This window comes from Scleropages formosus, chromosome 8, assembly GCF_900964775.1.
Source record: "Scleropages formosus chromosome 8, fSclFor1.1, whole genome shotgun sequence".
NCBI lineage: Eukaryota > Metazoa > Chordata > Actinopteri > Osteoglossiformes > Osteoglossidae > Scleropages > Scleropages formosus.
Genome location: NC_041813.1, coordinates 8,487,162 through 8,510,627, shown reverse-complemented (window position 1 = coordinate 8,510,627; position 23,466 = coordinate 8,487,162). Strand labels below are relative to the sequence as shown.

Sequence of the window (23,466 nt, the reverse complement as noted above, 5' to 3'; positions counted from 1 at the left end):
GTCTAGTTCAGCTGGTGCAAATCAAACAAATCAGTTGTGCTGAGCAGTTTGGAGAAAAACAAGCACTTATCACCAGCTGTCAAGAGCTTCATATGGTATCCATGTTGTAAAAATATAAACATCCTGTTTGGGGAGCTTGGTAGTGGTATGTGGTGTGCATAGCATGAAACTGCAACATCTTAAAAGGGTTTCAACAGATAGCAGATTTAATGGCAAGAGCAGTGGTCTGTTGGCTGCAGTGCTGTGTGTTCAAGTCCCAGACTTGAACACTAGTCTCTAGTCCTTAGTAGTGCAACTCCCCATGGAGGAAACCACTCCAGAGTAACGGGTAACGTCCACCATGCAGGATAAGTGACGGAAGCACAGCTCCGGCAAACCGGCTTGGGGTGCGAGCCTCTGGCCCTGCATTCTGCCCTGGGTACTGTCAGCACTAAATCTATCCAAAGAATTTTACGTCAACCGAGCTCTGCAAGTTCATCCTCCGTCCGTTTCAGGGATGAACAGAGAAACATCCCAGTGAAGAGATACAGCAGGCAAACAAAACAGTGTGTCCTACTTTCCTTATGTTGATGTCCATGGTGATGTTTGTCATATTTATCTACACCTCCTGATAAAGCCAGGACCAGGACATTTTACCCTAATGGTATAGTTTTATCATGCCCAGTAGCAATGGGCAGCCAGTTAGACTTGGATCCCCAGAGTTTTATCTCTTATAGTTGCCTTAGGAATTTTGTTTCCTCTCTGTTGTCCTCTGGCTTTTTTCTGTCACACTTACCTTAAAATGTGTACCTTGATTGCTATTATACTAATTGCTGCACATCTCTCTGTGCTATTTCTGTTTGTTTTGTTAGCTTGTTAGCCCTAAGGAAACATGTCGCAAATCAAAAATAAAAATAACAGACTTTAATTATATAAAATCAATACCATATACAGGCAAATCACATAACAAAATACAGTAATATTTTTAATCCAGTAATAAAACATAGAGTAATTGTAAAGCCCTTTCTGGTCTGAAACCACAATAACAATTACAATCACAATTTTGCCCTGTTATTTGTGATATGGAAAGCACATTTCTTATATGAATACAGTATACTGCTTAGAATGGGAACTGCAACGTAATATACTTTGTGAAGGATTATTATCTGTTTGTCCTTACATATGTTTTGTGATGTTGGCGTTTGCAAGAAGCTTCCAGATGGCTTGGGTGTGACTGGCTGAGATCTTTGTGTGTCCCTTCCCCCATTCTGTCCTTTCTCTACAGCGACGGTGGCAGAACAGGCTCACCTCATGATGTGGATACACTCGGGCTCCTTGGTGAAGCTGTACGCGTAGCCGCTGGATGTGGTGCCAAAGTCAATGGCCACAACCACCGTAAAAGAGGGCTTTGACTGCTCATTTTGGTCTGGGTCCTTCTGAAAAAAAGAAGAAAGTTCACAAAGAGGTGGTGGTGGGTGGGAGAAAAGGTTGCCAACTTTAATGAGGCTGCAGGTTGTCTCAGCAAACTGCCTAAACCTGAATCATATGTAACACAAAGGTTTAATCATACAGACCCGAAGTGCAGAAATGAATCACTAATGATGTGTCTACATCATGAATTCATACGTAATGAAATAAAAGCACCAATATTTCATTTTTTATCATACATCTTTAACGTGGGTGGGCAACCATTTTTCCATGGACATTTCTGCAGCCGGTCAACCACAGATATGATCCTACAGGGGTAGCTGGTAGTATAGTATTTAGAGCTGCTGCTTTTGTCCGTAAAAGCTGCAAGTTTGAATCCCACCTGCAACTTTACCCTTGAGCAAGGTATTTACCCTACCGTGCACCACCTCTATAAATAGGTAAATAATTGTGAGTTACTTTGGACAAAAGCGCAATACAAATGTAAATATACAATTACAAAGAATTAGCTAAATAAATTAATTTCAGAACTCTAATGAATGACAAAGCCAAACATAATGCACAAATCCTGAAGTTGACAGAAAACAGCTAATATTTGCTAAATGTTAATCAGTGAGAGATTTGGCCATTTTCAAGAATATTTGGTTCAAAATTCTTACACAGTACAATTCTTAATTCACCTACTAGATTTATATCATTAAGATGAGGTCGATTGTTTGATTTGTAACTCAATAATTTAGTTCATCTTAATCGAGTTGGACAGACCATCTTGGGCAATGGGTTGCCCACTGATGATCTATAAGGAATGAAATGGAACTGAGCATGGCCATAAGAGGAGGACCAAAATGGCACTCCCCAGAAGCACATTGTCTGACAAATTGCCACTTGCCCTAGCCATCAAGTGGTGAGGAGGCCAGGGGAAGACAAAATGCCCTGTGTCCTCCCCAACTTTTTTTTAACGGTAAAAACGGCGAGCTAGGGTGTAGCTGGGCAAAATGTGCTCTTCTCCAAAGTGGTTATTTCACCGAATGAAGTCTGTGGGTCAAAATAGTATACAAAGGCAGGCAACTGTAGATACTTGTGTTTGCCTTCCTTAGATTGTATGACTAATGAGCTTTGAAGGGGACCAAAATAGGGAATTGGTTAAAACTGAAACCCAAAAAATGGTAAAAAGCAAAAAAAAAAAAAAAAAAAAATTGAAAAGAAAGCAGTAATTTAGTTGAGTTCTTACCAGAGAGTGGGAAGGAGACAGTGGGGTGATGCCGGGATCCCCCAGACTTTTTGCCGGTGATGCAGTAGATGCTGCATCTGAGAAAAAGCACAGAAAGAACATGTGAGCTGACTCCTTGGAGTGAAAAGCTGCTCTGTTGTTTTAAAAGCTGCATAAAGATCACCACGAGACATCTTTGTCTCAAAATTTCTGTGAAAGCTGGATAAATAAAATGTACACTGGCACATTAAATATAGCATTTCCCTCACAATGTTTTGTGTAAATGACTTGTGTGACGTGTAATTTTTAATTTGCTTTTTGACGCTAGGATCCAAAAGATGCAACCCAGATCTTCTATAATCAGCAAACCACAGATAGAGTCTTTCAAAGTGAAATAGAAGCTGGAGTGCTGTGATTGTGCTGTCATTATAAATCACACAAAGGAGCAAGGCATTCCTTTCTCAAAGCCAACAGACTTGCTTTGTTCTCTGAAAATAACATAAATCATGTATCAGTGCACAGAACCAACAGATTATTCATTCTGAGAAGTTCATAGCCCATACTGAGAAGGGGACACACATTACACTAATTATTTTCCAAAATTAACATTTGGACTGTCTCAATGAGATTCTTGCCAGGCTGCGAATGCTACACATGGCATGACTGGATAGTAAAGGAAACCCAACAGCTCAAAAAACCTGCAGACTAAACCATACCGAACGTAGGAATGAAGCACACTTTCCATCTAACATGAACTGAGCTACTAAGGCTGACTTATCCCTATCAAGTATTCTAACTATTCTGCAAAGACCCACACACACACACACACATTTTCAGAACCGCTTGTCCCTTACGGGGTCACGGGGAACCGGAGCCTACCCAGCAACACAGGGCGTAAGGCCGGAGGGGGAAGGGGACGCACCCAGGACGGGACGCCAGTCCGTCACAAGGCACCCCAAGCGGGACTCGAACCCCAGACCCACCGGAGAGTAGGACTGCGGTCCAACCCACTGCGCCACCGCACCCCCCTGCAAAGACCCAATAAACCTCTATTTTTTTTTGTATTTGGTTTCAGGAAAGGCTAATAATAAGTATGATAGATCAAAGAATATCTAGTTACGTAAGTTGACGCAAGCATAATTAAAAGCAGCTACAAAAATATAACATAGTGATGTTTGGTTTCAGTTACAGATGAGAAGAGAAGATGATCAAAATTATTTCTAATAAATTTTACATGGTCTGGTATTTGGTATCTCAAAATCAGAATCTATTATGAAGTTTTGAGAAATTACATTACTCCTTTTTGAATAAACATTCAGATTATCATCAAGAAGCAGAACATATTTATTTACATTATCAACTAACGACTGATGCACATTTAGCTTGTGGCACTAATAACAATAACAAATTTGGATTTAAACCAGTTGGGCCTTATTTAATGTTACCTTCATAATAATTTCAAATTATGTAAAACCTGGAGATACTGCACTGCATTTGAACAAAGTGACATTTGAAAGGTATTAGAGAGAGTATTTGTCCAACGCCACAATCTTCATTAACGTCACCTAATAGCACTTCACGAGAGGCCTTAAAAATGGGCAATAATGGCTGTCCGTGTATATTTAAAGTGGTTTAAGATTGTCTCTCCACGGGATGCTGAGTTATTTGTCCGATTTCCAGACTGCTCGCCTCCTTCCTACTGTGCGACTGAGTGGTCAGAATCAACACAATGCACTTTACTGGGCAATTACAGGTCTGAATTAGGGACCACCTGTAGATCCCCTTCCCCGCCCTAGCAAATCTCTGTAACCTTGGGTTTTTATTTAAAAAGACAAACAACAAAAGTAAAATCAATACTGGAGATACCAAATGACTGGTCCATAATGGTAAATGTGTTTGAGAGCACCATTATTCAAAGAATTGCTCAATCCGCTGCGCTTTTTACAGTTTCTTTTCTTCTTTGCTCACCGGTTAAAGGAACTTAAGATTGTTTACACAGCAACAATGAATACTTGATGGGAGATTTCATTATGGCACAACCAGCGCAGCGCAGCAACGGCGCAAAATCGATACAAACAAGTTGTCGACAGAAATCATCACGCAGCTGACAATTAACCGCATGGTGATTTGGCTCTGATTCCCCAAAGCTTGTTTGTATGCTTTCAATGTACCATGTTTGGGTTTACTCTAAGAGCACAAAAAGAAAATACTGTAACTTGTAAAATGCACCTCAGCAAATGAACCATAACCAGGTGATGAAAACAAGGGATAGAAATTTAAATTGTAAATGTTAAATATATGCATATATTCTGAGAGATAAGGATTTGACTTAAGTCAATATCTTCATATGTATTTGTAAAAAACGAGCACCCTTGATATTGGATAGTATGTAAGAAAAATCCAATCGGCAGGAACATTAATTCTTTGATTTTTCATTGCTTACCGTCTGACAGTAGAAATTATTACCTGTGTATAAGTAGAAAACTGTTCAAGTTATTAATTATGAACACAAAATTTTTTTACACACTAACAAATTTCCACAGCAGGACAACAACAGCAAAAATAATGAAATTGTAGATGCTGATGTGGTAAGAAAAAACAAAAGCCATATTTTTAGAACTTAGGTCTAAACGAAACAGACTTTTTATTTCAGTAAGAACACAAGAAATAAACAGCGAGTGGCTGCGAATGGGCCCAGCGATGGAGCAGGAAGATAGTGCACAGCGTATCCTGCTTCGCCCCTCGCCTGGAATGTTACACACATTGACAGGAAGCAGGACGGGTCAAAGAGGGGAGGATCCCTTAGTGAATTTTTACAACACTCAAGCACAATAAAAAAAAACAAATTTCTGTTTCCCCTCTGCAGTGAGAAAGTCGCTTTATTTCAACAAATAATAACTGATCAACTTTAAAGACAAACTCGCTATGTAATTTATAAATTATATATTAGATATGATTTTCTCCATTATTTATAAATTATCATTTGTAATAAGAAAATTCCAAACAAGTATACTTTAATAGCACTGCTAAAAGCTCATCCTGGATTTTAGGTGAACCACTCAAATGCTTTTTCTTATAACAGCTTTTCTTCTCTCTGTTGGAATGAATGCTTTCAATGCTGTCTCTCACCCTCGTTGCTGCTCCTCCTCACACAGGAGACCTTCCCCATACCTGTATTTGCAATGAGGAAGACTGGGAGTTGAGTCAGTTCTGCACAAAAGAATTCCTAACAGCAGAAGAGTGTACTAATTCCCAAGACAATTCAATTCCGGTCCACTTCTTTAAATAAAAAAAATATATAAAAACTCTGAGCTTTCATGACTAGGAAAGGCTGGGCAACTTATCCAGGAAAAAACCTCAGGTCTTTAGCATTGGCTTTTAGGGTATGGCCAAAAATCAACTGCTTTAATATTCACTAATCTAATGCGCTACTTAAAAATCTTTGCAAGGCATGTGTCAATACCTTAGATGAGGTGGTATATCGGTTACTTATGCATACCTTTTGCTGGAATACCTTTGAGCAAGGTATTTACATGAAATTTCTCCAACTAAGAAAAAAACCTTCAGAAATGAGTAAGCTGTATAAATGAGTAAATCAATGTAAATTGCTTTGAAGAACACCATAAGTTAAGTGAAAAAATGTTTAAATTTCATTGTATTTTTCATGAAAAACGCAGGTTTTTGAAAGGCCCTAAATTCTGAAAATGTATGTAATTAACAGAGATAAAAGCATTCAGTTTTCAAAAAATTTTTTTTTGATATCAACAAAAAAAAAAAAAAAAACAGTACAAGAATATTGAGTTTTTTTAACATCATTCGTAAAGCTGCCATAGGTAGGTCATTTCCAAGCTAGGTAACTTTCTGTCATGTAATTAGGTAAATTTGACAGTACGTCATTCCTGCAAATGTCCCACGACAGAGATTCTGCACATTTTCCCCTTTCTGTGATTTATCATTATGTCAGACATCACGCCACAATCACAATACTACTTCCTGTATTTAAGTACTGAAATTGTGGTACAGTGTCAGTAACATGGTATCTTTATAGAGCAACTAGAAGAATAATGAACTATGGATTTAAGAAATTACCTGATACAATAATATAAACCAGGGCTGAAGCTACAAAGAGCACAGATCTATGGAAAAAAAGGTAAACACCCCTTTAATAACTCCTATGGTTCTACTGACTGAGACATTGTACATACAGTATGTATACAGGGCTGGAGCAGAGCTCACTTTCAGCCCAGGAATTAAATGTTGCAATCTGGCCCTTAGGACTACTTGCAAATGAACAATGGAGCAATACAACATACTGTATCTAGCTGCCATACCACCATACGCCAACCAAATAGACTATTCCATGTGGCAAGCTAAACACACTGGCTGAAACCGCTTGTCCCAAATGCGGTCGCGGCGAATCGGAGCCTAACCCGGCAACACAGGGCGTAAGGCCGGAGGGGAAGGGGACACGACCAGGACGGGACGCCAGTCCGCCGCAAGGCAGCCCAAGCGGGATTCGAACCCCAGACCCACCAGACAGCAGGACCCAGCTAAGCCCGCCGCACCACCGTGCCCCTCACAAGCTAAACAATGATGCATAAAAAGAAGACAAATCGTCACATCTGGAGGTCACACAGACACGGACATGTATTACTGTAACGTCCCTATATGGACGGAGGGGTGTGAAACTCATGTTCAGAGAGAAAATATGGGCTTATGGAGTAAATTAGAAGTCAAAGTATAGGTGTGATAGGAGAAACAGAGCAAAGTGAAGCACACACCGTGAGTGGAAGAGGACACCAAAATGACAGCACAGAAACTCAGGATTGGAAGAGAAATGCACTGTGACATCAACTTTGGAAACCAGAATGTAAACAGGTAACAAGGACAGTTAGAGAATCACAGACAAAAGCAGTGGGTAGCTGATCAAGCATCCAGAACTCTGCAGGGCTCTTGTTTGCCTTTTATTGCTTCTTCTCCAATTGCATCATCTGGAACTGCTCATGGCAGACATGACATTAAAATGTACTGTAACTGTCACCAGGTGAAGCAGAAGGACACCGATGGCTATCTATGCAATTTGCTAGTTTACTGTTTTTTGGGGAAAAGAAATCCATTGGTCATTTTCATTTTAGCAATAGGGGTACAATGGTGTAGCGGGTAACGTCTGGGTCTCACGGGTCCTGAGCTGCTCAGTCAGGAAGATACCTGAATCCAGCTCAGGGGGTGTGAAGTTGAGATGTTCTCATAGCATTCACAACCCAAAGACATGCTTAGAAGAAAGAAATGGTGAAATGCCTCTGAATACATCGGTTACTGTGAAAACGATGCAAGCAGCTACTATGAATGGAGTCCTGCTCCAGGGCATTACCAGCCAGTTTACTTGTATATTTATTTAGTTGACACTTTTCTTCAAAGTGAATTACAATGACGTACCCATTTATAAAACTGGACAATATTTACTGGAGTAAATACCTTGCTCAATGGTAATATAATGGGAGGTAGGATTCATACCTGGGCCCTTTTAGTCCAAAGGCAGTCACTCTCATCACCATCATATTGCCAACAAAGACAAAGGATGCTATTGTTTGGTACATTGCTATCTGAAAGCTGTGGTATTACAGAATTACACTGCAGAAAATGACAGCTGTGAACAGCGTTAATAAAAGTGCACATAGAAATACGCGGTAAAATACTGACGACAACTTGCACTCACTGATGAAATTATTTTCTTTCAGCTACTGCATCCTTGAACAGTACAACCAAAGTGAACGAAAGTTGTCCTCAGTATTTTAGGGCACATACATGCTGTGTCTCCCCTGCCTTTAGATCAGAATATGCCTGTTATTTTGGAGCACTTTAGTACATCTTCCTCCAATGCTTTTTTCTTTAATGCGGTTTTTCCAGCAGCACCAGTGTCACCTTTTCTATTCATTCCGTCTTTTCCTATTTAGCCTCCGAGTCGAAAGCGTGTTCTCAAAACATGTTCTCGAAACCTGACAGCGTGCAGACATATGATCGGTAACTGACGAACCGCGATTCAGCGTGGGCCGTACTAATATGGGGAAGGCAATCCTCTGTCCCCTAAACTACTGCAGATATTAGCTAGCTGCACCTCGTGTTCCCATGTTTGTGTGTATGTGTGTCAGCTCCAGAGCCTGTAAAGGGTTAGAGAAAACGGATGACTCCGTCGCGCAGGCTGGCCATTGGAGTGGGCTGGCAACTTCAGCCCGCTGGGAAAAAGCCAGATTACCACTCCAGGATTGCATACATGAACACTTGGGCTTATCAAAGAAAACGCCATTCTCAAGGGCAAAACAGCTGAGCTTCTTACAGAAAGCTGCAATCTATGAGATTACAGTGTTGGGTTTTATTATGATCACAGTCAATTTCTAACCTGCAACTGTCATTTCAATACAGCATCATCCAGCACTAACCGTCCTGAAGCCAAAGCCTGGCAATACTGTTTCTACGCTCCTTTCCATGACTCCCAAACAAAACATGACCTGTGTTGTAACAAATGAGACCGTTCATAAACCTAAACAGGCTCTAAATATTTAAACAAATAAAAAGCCAGACAAAACAATAATGTAGACATCAGCATAACACATTATACTCACTTCTTGCTACATATCAGTGACTCAGAAATAAAACAATAATGCAAAACATGTAATGAGAAACTGGTGATTTCTGATAAGATGAACAAAAAGTGGAATAATTTTGGAATATTTCAGAATTCCCAGACTACACAATGTCTTTGTGCAAATCTTGAGTGATTTACCCAAATCCAGGTCTAATATCCACTGGCTCCTTGGGTTGCAAAGCAGTTACAAATGTTCAAGGATATGAACATTTTTTTTTCCCAGTTTTTCCTTTTTAAACTGCTTTCTTCACTGTTTCCCAGAATTTCTGTTTCTGCAATAAATGGCAATAAATAAATTAAAAATATCAAGGCACCAAGCCGAAACGCATCCATGTTCTGTACTAATTACATTTTTTTGTTCTACTAAGTTTGAGAGTGCTCCCTCCCCCCTTTTTTATCTTAAATAAATAAATCAACAAATATAAGCATTGACTGGGTCACAAGATTCTCCTGCCAGGGAAGTGCTAGCAATAAATAATGAAAAAGGGGATAATGCATCCCAAGCTTTTAAACCCTGAACTCCTGCAGCAAGCATGAAGATGACACCCAGTTATGTTTGAACCACTCAGTCAGCTCGGTCTTTGTGCATTATATCAGTTTCAAGTGCATGGGAGACCAGAAGGTGACCTTTGCAAAAGCTTTGTGGTCTTCTGTCCCTTTGTGAATCATATCTTATACTTTTAAAGCAACGATGTGACAACAGAAACACCGGAAAACATCTACGTGCTGCAGGTGTGGCTGAATGAGTTCAGACCATGGTGGGTGTTTGATTTTTTTTTTGTATATATACATATATCAAAAAAAAACTGATTTTTTTTTTTTTTGTTTAAATCTTGAGCATTCTCCATAACACTAAATGTATATTTTAACAGGTGTTACCAAACTATTTGTTTTCTTCCTGAAAGTGCTGTAAATTGCTTAAAATTGCTAAATTTTAATTGTTAAAAGTGATGTTATTGATGCAGAACCAATGGTTGCTGCCAACCAGCTTCTTTCTGCCACTGCATCCCCTGCAAGCATAGGGCTTGTCTTCAGCAGATATGGAATATCCATAGGAACAAGTTGAGCACAGCAATTGCAGAAAAACTTGTGTTTCTCTTCAAGGCCTTGAACAAGAACATTGTGCTGAGTTAGCCCTAAGAAACCCATACTTTTAGGAAAACTGTGGGTGTCTGTGAATGAAGGACTATAGTATCATCCAAAAGTTGTGGTGTAATTTAATTTGACATGTTTTGATGTGTTATAAGTTATTTAAAGCTGACTTGCGTATTAATCACCGTGGTTTAATTATCAAGAGTCCTTGACGTTATTCATTTAATTCATTCATTTTATTAAAAATAAGTATTTATTGTTGATAGTTTCCTGTAATTTAAAGCTGTTTTCAAGTGCTTCTAAATATGTTACCAAATAATCCTTCTAATATTTGATGAAAGAAAAATATATTGACAAAATCAGTAGACTTGATTTAATAGATCATTTAAATCAGCGTTATTTAAATTGGTCACCCCTGGATCCTTGAAACTTTGATAAACAATCCAAGTTGTCATTTATTCAGTCATTGTCAATAACTACTTGTCCAATGCAGGGACGTGGTGGTCTGGAGCTTATCCCAGAATCATACGACATGAGGCAGGGTAAATCCTGAACTGGATGGCAGCCCCTTCACTCGCACTCTTCACTCTAACATTCACACATTAAGTGCAACTTAGGTTCCCCAGACTGACCTGAGAAAAACTGACCTTTTGGAAAAAAACCAGAGAACCCTAAAAGTTATCATAAATTGGTTAAATGCTTTTATTAACATTGAACGATTTCTGACAAAGTCCTGCCAAGCACAGAGAATTGCAGGACACAGTACAGCACGAAAACATAAATCAATTAAATTCAATGTCACTGTAAAAGAAGAAATCCCTTCAAAGAGCTGCATTCACAGCAATGTATGAGTGCTCTGTTCTCCTTCTGAGAGAGCATTGCAGTTCTCCTGCCATCTGAACAGTCATTTATATGGCAGTACAGCAAGTATCCACCTGACCCCCCTCCAGGGACCACAGATTGGAGGGAAGTGCCTTAGAACAGCTGAGGTCCAAGATCCCAGCCCCCACACAAGGACTGTAACAGTTGCTTTCGCACAACTGAGCGGACAAAGATATGCCTCAAAACTAGGGAACTGTCACGACCCCTGAATATCGGACTCTAGATGAATGTAGGGGGCGTTGCTCCCGGAGCCACTCAGACACATCAGGGACAACCGAACCCAATAAACACCAAATTCCCAGCACCATAAAAAGAATGAGGGACAAACATCTAGTTGTGGATTTTTGATGAGCTCTTTACTGCATTTCTTAGCAATTACTTAGCAATTCTCGTTCCACATTTACTCACATACTCACAAAGTCCGGTTCACAGTCTGTCTTTGTTGTAGTCCAGAGCTCCAGTCCTATCTGCATCTGTCCTCCTTGCTCTTGTCCTGATCCTGTGTCCCTGCCCATTTCTCTCACATTTCTGTCTATTCAGCTTCCCTTATGAGAACACTCTGAGTGCTCATGTATATTCATATTCACTCTGCTGTTGCCATAACCCTTTCATCCACATTTGGACGAAATTATTATAGTACACACACACACACACACACACACACACACACACACACACACACACACACACACACTTTCAGAACCGCTTGTCCCATACGGGGTCACGGGGAACCGGAGCCAACCCGGTAACACAGGGCGTAAGGCCGGAGGGGGAGGGGACACACCCAGGACGGGACGCCAGTCCGTCGCAAGGCACCCCAAGCGGGACTCAAACCACAGACCCACGGAAGAGCAGGACCCGGTCCAACCCACTGCGCCACCGCGCCCCCAATTATTATAGTAAGTGATCCAAAAAAAAAACCATTTACCAAAAACATGGAAAGAGTAAAGCATACTTGGTTACTAAATTTATGGTAGTTAAAAGGGTTCAAACTTTGCAGGTAACAGTGAGCTATTCTAATACCCTGCCTCAGTACTGGTTGTTTATCACCACATAAACAGACAGGAAGCGATCAAGTTTTCCTTCTTGTTGTCAGTGGCGTGTCGTTCTGCTGTGGATCGAGGTGAAACCCAGAGAGGTCCTACAAAAGCAGGCCCCCAATCGCCGAGCTTTGTCTCTCAATGGGCACAGACTCAGCCTGTTTCATTCATTTCTGTGGAACATACTGGACATTCGCTGATCCACAGCGAAATCAAAACACCATATAGGGGCCAGCTGGACAGGTCCTTAAAGACCAGTCCAGGAAGAAGAGCGACGCAAAGTGCGACGGCACTTTGACATTTCTCCGTCTGAAGAAGTCCAAAGTAGGTACAGTGCAGACTACAATCTGTCAGAGCAGCTCAGGAACTGCAGCGTCTTGCACTTTTCAGTGCCTCACAAAGGAAGCCAGGCTCTTGGGGCCAAACTCCCTGAGATGTGGCTGAACCAAAACGCAAAGCCTCTGACACAGTGCCGTGCATCCTGGAGTCACCTCATTAATAAAGCTGCTGAATTAAAATGAAATTTGCATGTTCTCTTGTGGTGTTATGTGTGATTCATCCCACAACAAAAGGCAGCGTTAGGAAAGACTGCAGTAGGGCTTAGTGCCAATTTTGAGGCTATACCGGCTTGAAAAGTCTTTTCATCCAGCTGCACAATTCAGGTCTCATATCTCTGACAAATCCGTTAAAAATATTTATAGTATGGGATGGATCAATGCTTGATTCTGAATGTTTAAGAGTGTGTTGATTTATTCCTTATATTCAGTTCAGTTCAGCTTCCTTCTGATTGAAGGGAAAGGTTGCAGTTACATCTCATTTTATTAAACATTAGTTATCTGTCATTAGTTATCTTTGTCAAAGGCATCTAACAATATCAGATTTGTATAGTAAGCAACTTAAAATAAGAGTCATATATGCAGTCAATGACTTAATAACCGTGCCATTTTCTAACCATGTTCACCAACATTCACTGTAATGTATGAACTGTATGAACTACCAATATTTGCCTCGGATAGGGGTGCGGTGGTGCAGTGGGTTGGACCACAGTCCTGTTGTCCAGTGGGTCTGGGGTTCGAGTCCCGCTTGGGGTACCTTGTGACGGACTGGCGTCCCGTCCTGGGTGTGTCCCCTCCCCCTCCGGCCTTACGCCCTGTGTTGCCGGGTAGGCTCCGGTTCCCCGTGACCCCGTATGGGACAAGCGGCTCTGAAGATGTGTGTGTGTGTGTGTATTTGCCTCGGTGGAGGTGGCGCAGCTCACAAATGCGCATTACTTATAGCTGAACAGTGAATAAATATCAGTATTCATTAACTATTTGCAAATAAAGTCCTAAAACAAGGATTAAACAAGGCCAAGACTTTGTGTACGTGTAGTAACATTGTCTCCTGCGCATCTGACAGCAGTCCTTTTATTCTGCACAGTCTGCAGGGGGGACGTCTTACAGTTGGATCCAAATGCTTAAGCAGCGTGGTAAGCATCCTTTCCAATAGCTGCTGCCTGCAGCCTTGGGTCCACAGTAGGAGGAAGGAGCAGGCTGGGTCCACTCCACACAAATGGTTTAGCTCCCCAAAAGAACAATGGGCTTCCTTCCTGTCCTAGCTGCTCAGCGACAATGGAAAAAGGAAAAAAAAAAGAGTTGGAGAGGATGGGGTCCTCTCATCACAGTCATGAGCCATGACATGAAATGAGTCAAAAATCACACAGCTGTTCCAAATCTGCAGTAGCTATCCACCCAAGCATACACTGAAGACAGGCCCTGAAGGGGCTGCATACCTGACACACTTTACAAAAACGTATAACCTCCTCCACAACAACCCTTTCTATGGAAGCCCTTTGCTGGGCTATGACACCAGTGGAGCACATCCACTGTACGTGTAGTACCCACCACAGCAGAACCAACTGCCATCTTGCCGTGCTCAGGAGAAGATAAAGTTAACTTCAAGATTCATAGGTATGAGTAAACTAAAGGTCGTTTCTCCGTTTTAAGAGTATTTCTCCGATCTTACAATAATACAAAGTGAATGAACAGCTGGCTTTCGTTGAAGAGCGAAGAAAACAAAAACAGCAGACTTACTACATTCACACTAATCCAACCACACCTACCCATCGATCGATATATTGTCAGAAACTGATATCCAACACATGATCATGGTGTTTTGGAGCCCATGTTGAAAGTGCAAGGTGTGAGGGAGTCACATCTTTACAGGAAACCAGTCGATTCCAGGGAAAAGCCATGTTCATTCATTTCCACGTGTGCACAGTACAGACAATTCAATCACCACTTCACCTGAAAAACATCTTTGGATGCGGGAGACAACCTGACCATCAAGAGAAAATGCACTTAAACACAGGAAGAACATACACAAACTCCACACATACTGAGCTGGATTAGTCAAACCCACAACAGATGAGCTCTCAGGTACAGGGAACAATTGCACCACTGCAATACCCTCAGCTTTAACTAACATTTCCAAATAATATAGTAGCAAAGTTTAAATGAGGGACATTCCTCCTATCCTTGTACACTCAAAATCAAACCTCTGCAGCTGATACAAAACGCTGCTGCACGAGTTGTGTTTGACTTGCCAAAGAGTTCTTATGTATCTCCCCTACTCATTTCTCTGCACTGACTTCCTATAGCTGCCCAGATCAAATTCAAGACCCTGGTTATTGCCTAGAAATGCCATCAATAGAACTGCTCCTAGCTATTTACAAGACTTGATCAACCGCTACACCCCAACCAGACCACTTCGCTCTTCCACATCTGCCCGCTTGGTGGTCCCACACATGAAAGGTAAAGCATGGAGGTTCTCGGTTCTGGCTCCACAGTGGTGGAATGACCTCCCCCCTCTCATTCAGAACTGCTGAAACTCTGTCTACATTCAAGAAGGGTCTGAAAACTCCGCTTTTCCAGACTCACTTCGCCCATGATCTCTCAAGTTCACGTACGCTGTAAATTCATGGTGTAAGTTCATGTACCGTAACTTTATAATCATTCCCAGATAAGGCTTTACACAGCCACTACTCCTATATTATATGTAAATGTTTGTGTACCTTTAAAAAAAAAAAGAAAATTATATTATATATATATATACATACACACACACACACACACACACATTTTCAGAACCGCTTGTCCCTTACGGGGTCACGGGGAACCGGAGCCTACCCGGCAACACAGGGCGTAAGGCCAGAGGGGGAGGGGACACACCCAGGACGGGACGCCAGTCCGTCGCAAGGCACCCCAAGCGGGACTCGAACCCCAGACCCACCGGACAGCAGGACCGTGGTCCAACCCACTGCGCCACCGCACCCCCTTTATATATATATATATATATATATATAAATAAAAAAGTAAATAAATAAATAAATAAATTTGTATGAAGGCGATCAGGATTAGTCTATCCTGAGTTTTATGCACCTACTCCTGCGATGAATATCGGTGCTTAAAGTGGAAAGAAACAAACTAGGTTTACTTAAGAATCACATGTGTGCAACTATGTCACTCTTTCTCCTAATGTAATGCAGAAATTGAATTTTCTCTGAGATGTACATCGCTTTGGAGAAAAGCATCTGCTAAATGAATAAATGTAAATGTAAAATGCAAACGCAAAAAGCAAAGCAGTGAAAAATGTGGTTCTCCCACACGAATATTCATACCATACACAGAAACTTTACTGTTTCCTTCCTTTTATATCCAAATTAAAAAACAGAGCTTTTATTATAATTAAAATTTTATTCTGAGACAAACAAATAATTTTGAGAAAAACACACTAAGAAAAATATATGCTATACCACATCTCTTGTTCCAGTTAACCAGGGCAGAGTAGTTTGTAAAAGTAATGTGAAACACCAAACTTCATATTTGTCATAAAAACAAACCCAAGAATTATTCCACTGTATATTCCTGATTATGGACATTTGCATAAAAAATTGAATGAAGAATGTTTAAAGGAATCACGTTTTCATAGCACATTATGGAGGACCATAAAATGTAGCCTTTTACAAAGTATTTGTAAAAAAAAAATAAAAAAAAAATAAAAAAAATCAGATAGATTAAAGAATTGCTGCTCAAGCCACACAAAAATTCAGGTCATTTTTCTGTTCCACATCTGTTAAAGATAGAAACAGACTGAATTATTTAAGAGTATGGAATAATTCAAAGGTTACTCAGTAAACCATCACCATGGTCTGCTGTACGATTTTAGCCTGTGGTTCGGATTATTCTTCCATTGGTCCTGCTTCTGCTCATCAGGTCTGATACCCTATATTTGAAGAGAGCAACCAAAACGTATAAAATACCGTTGATTTCATGAAAGGTGAATCCTGCATGGTTGAATACCCGAAACTCCTGACGACAATCAGCGTTAAGGAGCAAAATCAAACCGTTAAACCCAAGGTCACCCAAATAACCACGAATGTAAGCAGTGTGTTGCACCATTTCCACCTTGTAACGAGAGGAGACATATCAGTGCATTTAAAAAAACCACCTACCAAGTAACAGTGATGCAGTGATGAAGGGCCAACCCCAGGAAGCACACTGTAAAAGGGAGGTTTAGAGCACAGATATCTCCTATAGATATACTGTGCATTTTTGACGATCAGAAAGCAGCAAATGCATAGCCAAGGTCCATAGCTACTAATATTTTTGAACTATGAATAACACTATAGATACCAATGATCTCAAAATCCTGGATTCCCTGTGAAATCATTTCCTTTTACATCATTGCTTAAACCTGAATTACAGCCATGAAACTGGAAAACTGCATGAGGCCTGGGGACATGCATCAATAGCTGTGGAATATCAACGTATGACTATGGCTCTGGATGCACTGATGGTACCTCATGACACACAACACTGCATTTTGAAAGAAACACTCAGTGTATCCCGCATCTGACAATTTAATTAACAGAAGGATGAATTTGACAGATATGATGGAGGGAATTTAATAGATCTGCATTCTTTCTCAGTAGTATTCTTTTCAAAACCATAGTTTCCATTATTTCAAATAGTCACCACATCCTTCCATCACAGGATATAGATACAAAGCATATGGAAGCTTTTTGAATCCGTAACAGAAAACAGAAAGTGGATCAAAAAGAGATATCCCATTTAGAAATAAACAAAGACTTAAATACAGTGAGTCCTTGTGTTATGAATGTTCAAATTACTCATTTTCAGACACAAAAGTTCTTCATTTTTAACAGTATTTTATTCACTTATTTTCTAAATTTTCTTTTTCTCGTAGAGCAAACATGACCTGTGTTTCCATCATTAGTTGCCAGTAAATGCATTCCTAAAGAAAAGAAACGGGTGTATTCATTCAATTCACTTTCAGTTTTTACAGCTCATGTTCAATATTACTGAGCAAAGCTGATCAACATTTACATTACATTACATTTATTCATTTAGCAAATGCTTTTCCACAAAAGCGACGTACATCCAATGTACATCTCAACAGCAATAACATTACAGCTATATCCAGGACTTCCACAGAACTTACCCAGTGAATAAATCTATGTACAACTCTGTTATTATGCTTTCATTGACTGTATTGATAATGAAGCAAACGTGGTTATGGACATTGCACATGCTGGTTATGCAAGGTTATGGACACTGCAGATACTTATAACGGATCAGATAGGAGGTTTTGAAAATAAGGTATTTTTGTTACATGCAGTATTTTTGAAGTGGACTTAATTTAAAATATCACGCTAATCTTAATGTTATGGCAAGTTACACACACACACACACACACACACATTGGCTGAAGCCACTCGTCCCGAGCGGGGTTGCGGCGAGCCGGAGCCTAACCCGGCAACACAGGGCGCAAGGCTGGAGGGGGAGGGGAAACACCCAGAACGGGATGCCAGTTTGTCACAAGGCACCCCAAGCGGGACTCAAACCCTACAGCCACCATAGAGCAGGACCCGGTCAAACCAGCTGCGCCACCGCGCACCCTCTATAGTGCGTTAAAGAAAAATAAATAAAAGCCCTGCAATGGACTTGCTTCCTCTCCATGATGTGCCCTGGATCGTGCTCTATGTTTTCATGATAAGACTCTGGAACACAGCAACCCTGCATAGGATAAGCAGGTAATGGAACTGAGCAAAAAAAAACAGAAGCCTTGGAGATAATTTTCTATTGACCGTAGTTTTATGAGAGGTTTTTACAGCACTTAACCTATAAACAAATAGAGGGACATCTACGGTTAAACTTTCAATGATTGTTATGAAGTGATAAAGGTGGTTTTTGGATTTATCAACAAATCAAAACACAGATTTTTTTGTCCTGACAGTGTTTATAATTTGAGGACCCAGTATTTTGAAGAAAGGAGTCTCAAAAAAAGAATCACTGTAAAGAAAAAAGCATGCTGTATGAAAACTGCTTCAGGAAAGAAAACACTGAAACAATTCATCTGCATGTTCCATTCACAAGCAGAGTCATGACAAATGGTGTTAACACAAGGCTGCTGGAGTGTTTCTTTTAGGAAAGGCACCATGGCTGATGGGAAACAGCTGGACATCGTCTACTACTCTCGGGAGTACCTGGATTCCTCTCATCATACAGGCAACCCGTGATTCCCATGGGAGACGGCCTCTGCTTCCTCTGCATTCCAGAGCAACCCCTTCCTACAAGATGCCAAGCAACTTGAGGCTGCCATTTTTGACCAGACCGTTATTTTATACTCTCTCATTGGCCTCATTTTTCAGACCAAAAATGTAGCATGACCTTGAACTGCTAAGAGGTTTCCAAAAGAAACATACATTTTGAGAAAAAACTAGAATTAATACCTATTACCACAAAACATGCTAGATAATAGAGACTATTTCCCTTGTTGAAAAGCAGTCATATTCTTTCCTGATTTAGAGGAATGAAAACAGTTTCTGGTAGGGTCGGTGTCCTAGTAGGCACTATTCACTACACAAAGACACTAAACATAGAAGGAAATGCTGCCTTTATCAAGGGAAAAGCACTGACCTTTTTTGGGAATCAGAAGAAAGTCTTTGGGAGGGCACTCTGGGCCAGAAGATAAAATAAATCAGACTTAACTGGAATAGAAACCACATAAATCTCAAGAACTGAATAACATAAGCAGCCATTTCCTTTTCTCCAGCCATTAACAACATTGTGTATAACAGTATGTGACATATTTCTAACTCACTAAGTGTATTCCATTCCTTGCCAGAAAGTCCACATGAAGTCCAGGTTAAAAATAGCAACTCCTTGCATTATTTTCCTCTTTAAATTAACATCTAATGTGAAGTCAGTTCATTCTGTCAGCCTACATATGAATGTTGTTGTGCTCTTGTTTTCAGTGTTCCGTGAAACAAGGGAAATGTGCACATTTTAGAGAGCCAAAGCAGTTTTGAAGGATCGCTAGGTGCTACATTTTTGAATCTACACAACATCTGACACCACCAAGTCCTTGGTTCCATTGTAGCCAAAAACCTGGTGCTGTGAGTGATGCAGAAGGTGTGGACAGATGCCTCTCAACGTTCTGTTCTGACTTTCATGCTTATGCTCTGTTGCTCTACAGCTCGTGGCCACCCAGTCCAATTGTCACCCAGATTACCACGAATGACCAAGTCCTCTAGGCAATATTGTCAACAAAGTGTTTCCCATTCAACTTACTGTCACTATGGAACAGCTAAACCTGAGATGTAACTAGCAGTTTGCCATCATTCCTTGAGCTTTCAAGGGTGTGCTCGGAATCATTCCAAACTCTCATTCGAAGGATTTTCTAAAATGCCATCAGAGTGACCTTGAATTGAGTGTCAGAGCCGCAGGAGCTTCTTAGACCATTCCTAACAATTTTCTCAAGGGTGTGAAGCAGATGACACGAATGTAATGTGGGCACCTCCTCCTTTACACATTCCACAACTACCGCCATTCAGAACTGGGGCTGGAAGACTGTAAAACCCTGCCAAGTGTCAGACAGCCCATCAAGGGCCTAATAAAAACCTGGATTGCAAGCAGTCAGACAACAGACATAAGAGCAGGAACCTGTAATGTAAAATCTGTGAAATCTGGCATAACGAAAGCTGTTTAATGAGGGATTGTGAAACACTATCCAAAACACACCTCTGCATCCAGAATCAGAGACATGTAGTGCCATGGGACCAAAGCAAGAACATTATATTCTCATCTAACAGCTACAGCTTGACAAAATAAAAACAGATTCCGGACCATGCGTAGCTGTCTCTTGCAGTACGCTGCAGTGACTATTTTAGCAAAAAAGTGGGCATGTCAATTCGGAAGCATCATGCATTCCAAAAGTGCCTCATTGATTTTGCCTTTACCGATGAACTGGCATTAAAGAGTTACAGAAAACAAGTTTAATAATGCGTGATAATAACTAGAACCATAAAATAATAACCGTAACCTACACCAAGGGTGGTGCAGTGGGTTTGGCCAGGTCCTACTCTCTGGCACGTCTGGGGTTTGAGTCCCGCTTAGGGTGCCTTGTGACAGACTGGTGTCCCGTCCTGGGTGTGTCCCCTCGCCCTCCAGCCTTACATCCTGTGTTGCCGGGTTAGGCTCCGGCTTGCCGTGACCCCGTACAGGACAAGTGGCTTCAGCCAGTGTGTTTGTGTGTGTGTGTGTGTGTGTGTGTGTGTGTCTCTCTGTAAAACACACCATAAGAACCAGGGGTGTCACAAATGTCCTTCAATTCTATTACTGTGTCACATTACACATGTATCTATGTAACATTATATAGTTAAATCACGTGTTCACTAACCAAAATGAACACCATGACAGAGTTTTAAGCACAGGTACTCGAACTGCCTAACATCCAGACATTTTGAGTTTACACCTGTCTCTGCCAACATCGCAACTGTTTACTCGGAGGAAGGCAACTTTCTGAAATGTTTGATGAGAATCATGAGTTAGTTGTCGAGAGAGAAAAGAACTTTTCAGACATCACCCTCTGACTGATTTATTCAATAACCGCCTTAACACGTTTCAGGTGGGGACCTAACATTGGTGAATATCCATTTTTTTCATTACGAAAATCCATAATAGTACTGCATATACAATTTTTTTAAAAAAGAACTGACACAAACAATGCTTAATGCCAGTATACAGAAATACCTGGGGCAGCTGTTTTTTTTTTAGTGTGCAAACTTTTTTGTGCAGCTTTATGAACATGGAGATCACCCCAGGATGCACTGGAAGCAAGCACCTTCACTCTCCTGGAGACCAGATCAACTGTGTAGAGAACATGGGGGGGGGGGGGGGGTTCTCTGGTGGTGGCTCCACATGTCTGAATCATCGCCAACCTCACTCTGCACTGCACAGCATTCCTGTCATCTTCTGCAGAGAGCTTGTTGAACTCATCAACACCCACAGCCACCGAGGCGAGAAGATTGTACGACCCACCCACGTCTCCTGCAAGGCCATGGGGACCATATTGACAGGCCAACACCCAGAAAACCGTGGCTCTTTCTGCAAATCTGTACTTACGCTTTGCTGAGTGCACAGTGAAGACACGCTATTTAATGATTAAAAGTATTAGGAATATTCATTTTCTGAACATGTAATGAATATCCACATAAATGATACGGCAAAAGACACCTGGGTATAGAAATAATCTTAAATATTACAATCATCACTCCAAACATTTAAATTACTTTCACTCCGACAAATCTACATTGGTTGATATGTTGTGATCACACACATTTCAGAACCGCTTGCCCCATACGGGGTCACGGGGAACCGGATCCTACCCGGCAACACAGGGCGGAAGGCCGGAGGGGGAGGGGACACACCCAGGATGGGACGCCAGTCCGTCGCAAGGCACCCCAAGCGGGACTCGAACCCCAGACCCACCGGAGAGCAGGACCCGGTCCAACCCACTGCGCCACCGTGCCCCACTCATGTTGTGATCATTCAGGTCATAAAAGGCCAAGCCTCAAGCAAGCTTGATGGTCATAGAGAGTCTTGTGTCCATGTGACCTTCAGTAATAAACAAAAAAAAAAAAAAAAAAAAAGCCTAGGGGGACCTCTGAAGCTGCCTGACCAGGGTGTTAACCTCTTCTTTCTCATGGCAATAAATTAGTTCCCCCATGTCTCAGTCAGGGCAGAGGGACAGTCCATCATGGCGGGCTATGCCTGAGAATAAACAACAACTTCACAAGTGCCACCCCAAGAATGCGAGTCAAGCAAGTGTGTGTTCACTGAGGAATGGCTGCCATGTGCAGTCCTCTGTCCATCTGAGTCCAGCAATTTCTCAGCAATTTTCCCCCTTTTCTCAGGGGTAATTCCCTCGATGTAAACAAAACGGGATGGCCTGTCACACAGGAAGGCGTATAAAACGATTAAGTGAGCAGGCGGCTATTAGCACAGCTAAGTCTAAACACCCCTGCTTTCGGTTACTTGACGCAACCGGTTAACGAAAACCAGACCAGAGATGTCGAAGTCCCTAAAATTCACAGCTAACACCTACACGGGGAACTTCGGCAGTACCGGCCATGAAAGTTACAGTGTTTATCAAACGCGAGGCAAAAAAAATGCAAAATGTGAAGTAGGCTTCATGGGTTCTAAGGCTGGACAAACAAGAAGCAATAATATAGAGGAGATTAAACGTGATAATGAAGGAAATTGCGTCGTTGCTAATGTGGTCCGCAGGCTCATCGCACCGCAGAGAGGGAAGGGCACCAGACGTTTTTGGCATGGAGTTAGGATTTATGGTCTACCGCAGCACATCACGCCCTCAGCAGAGAGGTTTCTCCGCATCCGAGGTGGTCGGCAGCCGACGGTCTTTCGGCCGTCTGAGCGTCCAGCAACTTTCGACCGCGCGCAGACGCCGCACCGTTAGCGTGTCACCGCTCATGCTCTCCCGTGTGCTACACACAGGCCCTGTGTGGCACGTCTAATGTTCACCTGACTGCCACCGGCTCATCAGATGGGTGATGCATTCTGTATGAACAAACAACGGTGCTCCACTCTCTCCTGATAAATCATTCTCACTTAATATAATTTCAAGAAATTTCCATTTAAAAATTAAAACAATTTCAAAGAGGCACGAGATCCTTTCCTGTGTTAGACTGCTCTTGGTGTTGGCACCTGTTTTTTTACACTGTTTATTCGGATTGCTCTAAGTGAATTGTCGTTGCCCGGGTGTCTGGTCCCAAGGCTTGGCTGCCGCAGTCTCCAGCATAACCCCTCCCGCATGACATCACGACAGCT

At 41.5% G+C, this 23,466-nt stretch overlaps 1 protein-coding gene across 5 annotated transcripts in view; it reads right to left on the bottom strand.

Annotated features, from left to right (window-relative positions):
* The window catches only part of hspa12a (heat shock protein 12A), a 79,012-nt gene that overhangs the window by 20,577 nt on the left and 34,969 nt on the right, over nucleotides 1–23,466 (bottom strand). For 4 of the 5 annotated variants that reach the window (XM_018724982.2, XM_018724983.2, XM_018724980.2 and 1 more), the window contains 2 exons: nucleotides 2,639–2,715; nucleotides 1,288–1,415 (listed from right to left, as the gene is read on the bottom strand). In XM_018724982.2, coding sequence (XP_018580498.1) covers nucleotides 1,288–1,415; nucleotides 2,639–2,715 — 205 coding nt within the window. The remainder of the gene's footprint in view (nucleotides 1–1,287; nucleotides 1,416–2,638; nucleotides 2,716–23,466) is intronic. The other variant, XM_018724981.2, reaches the window with a different exon arrangement.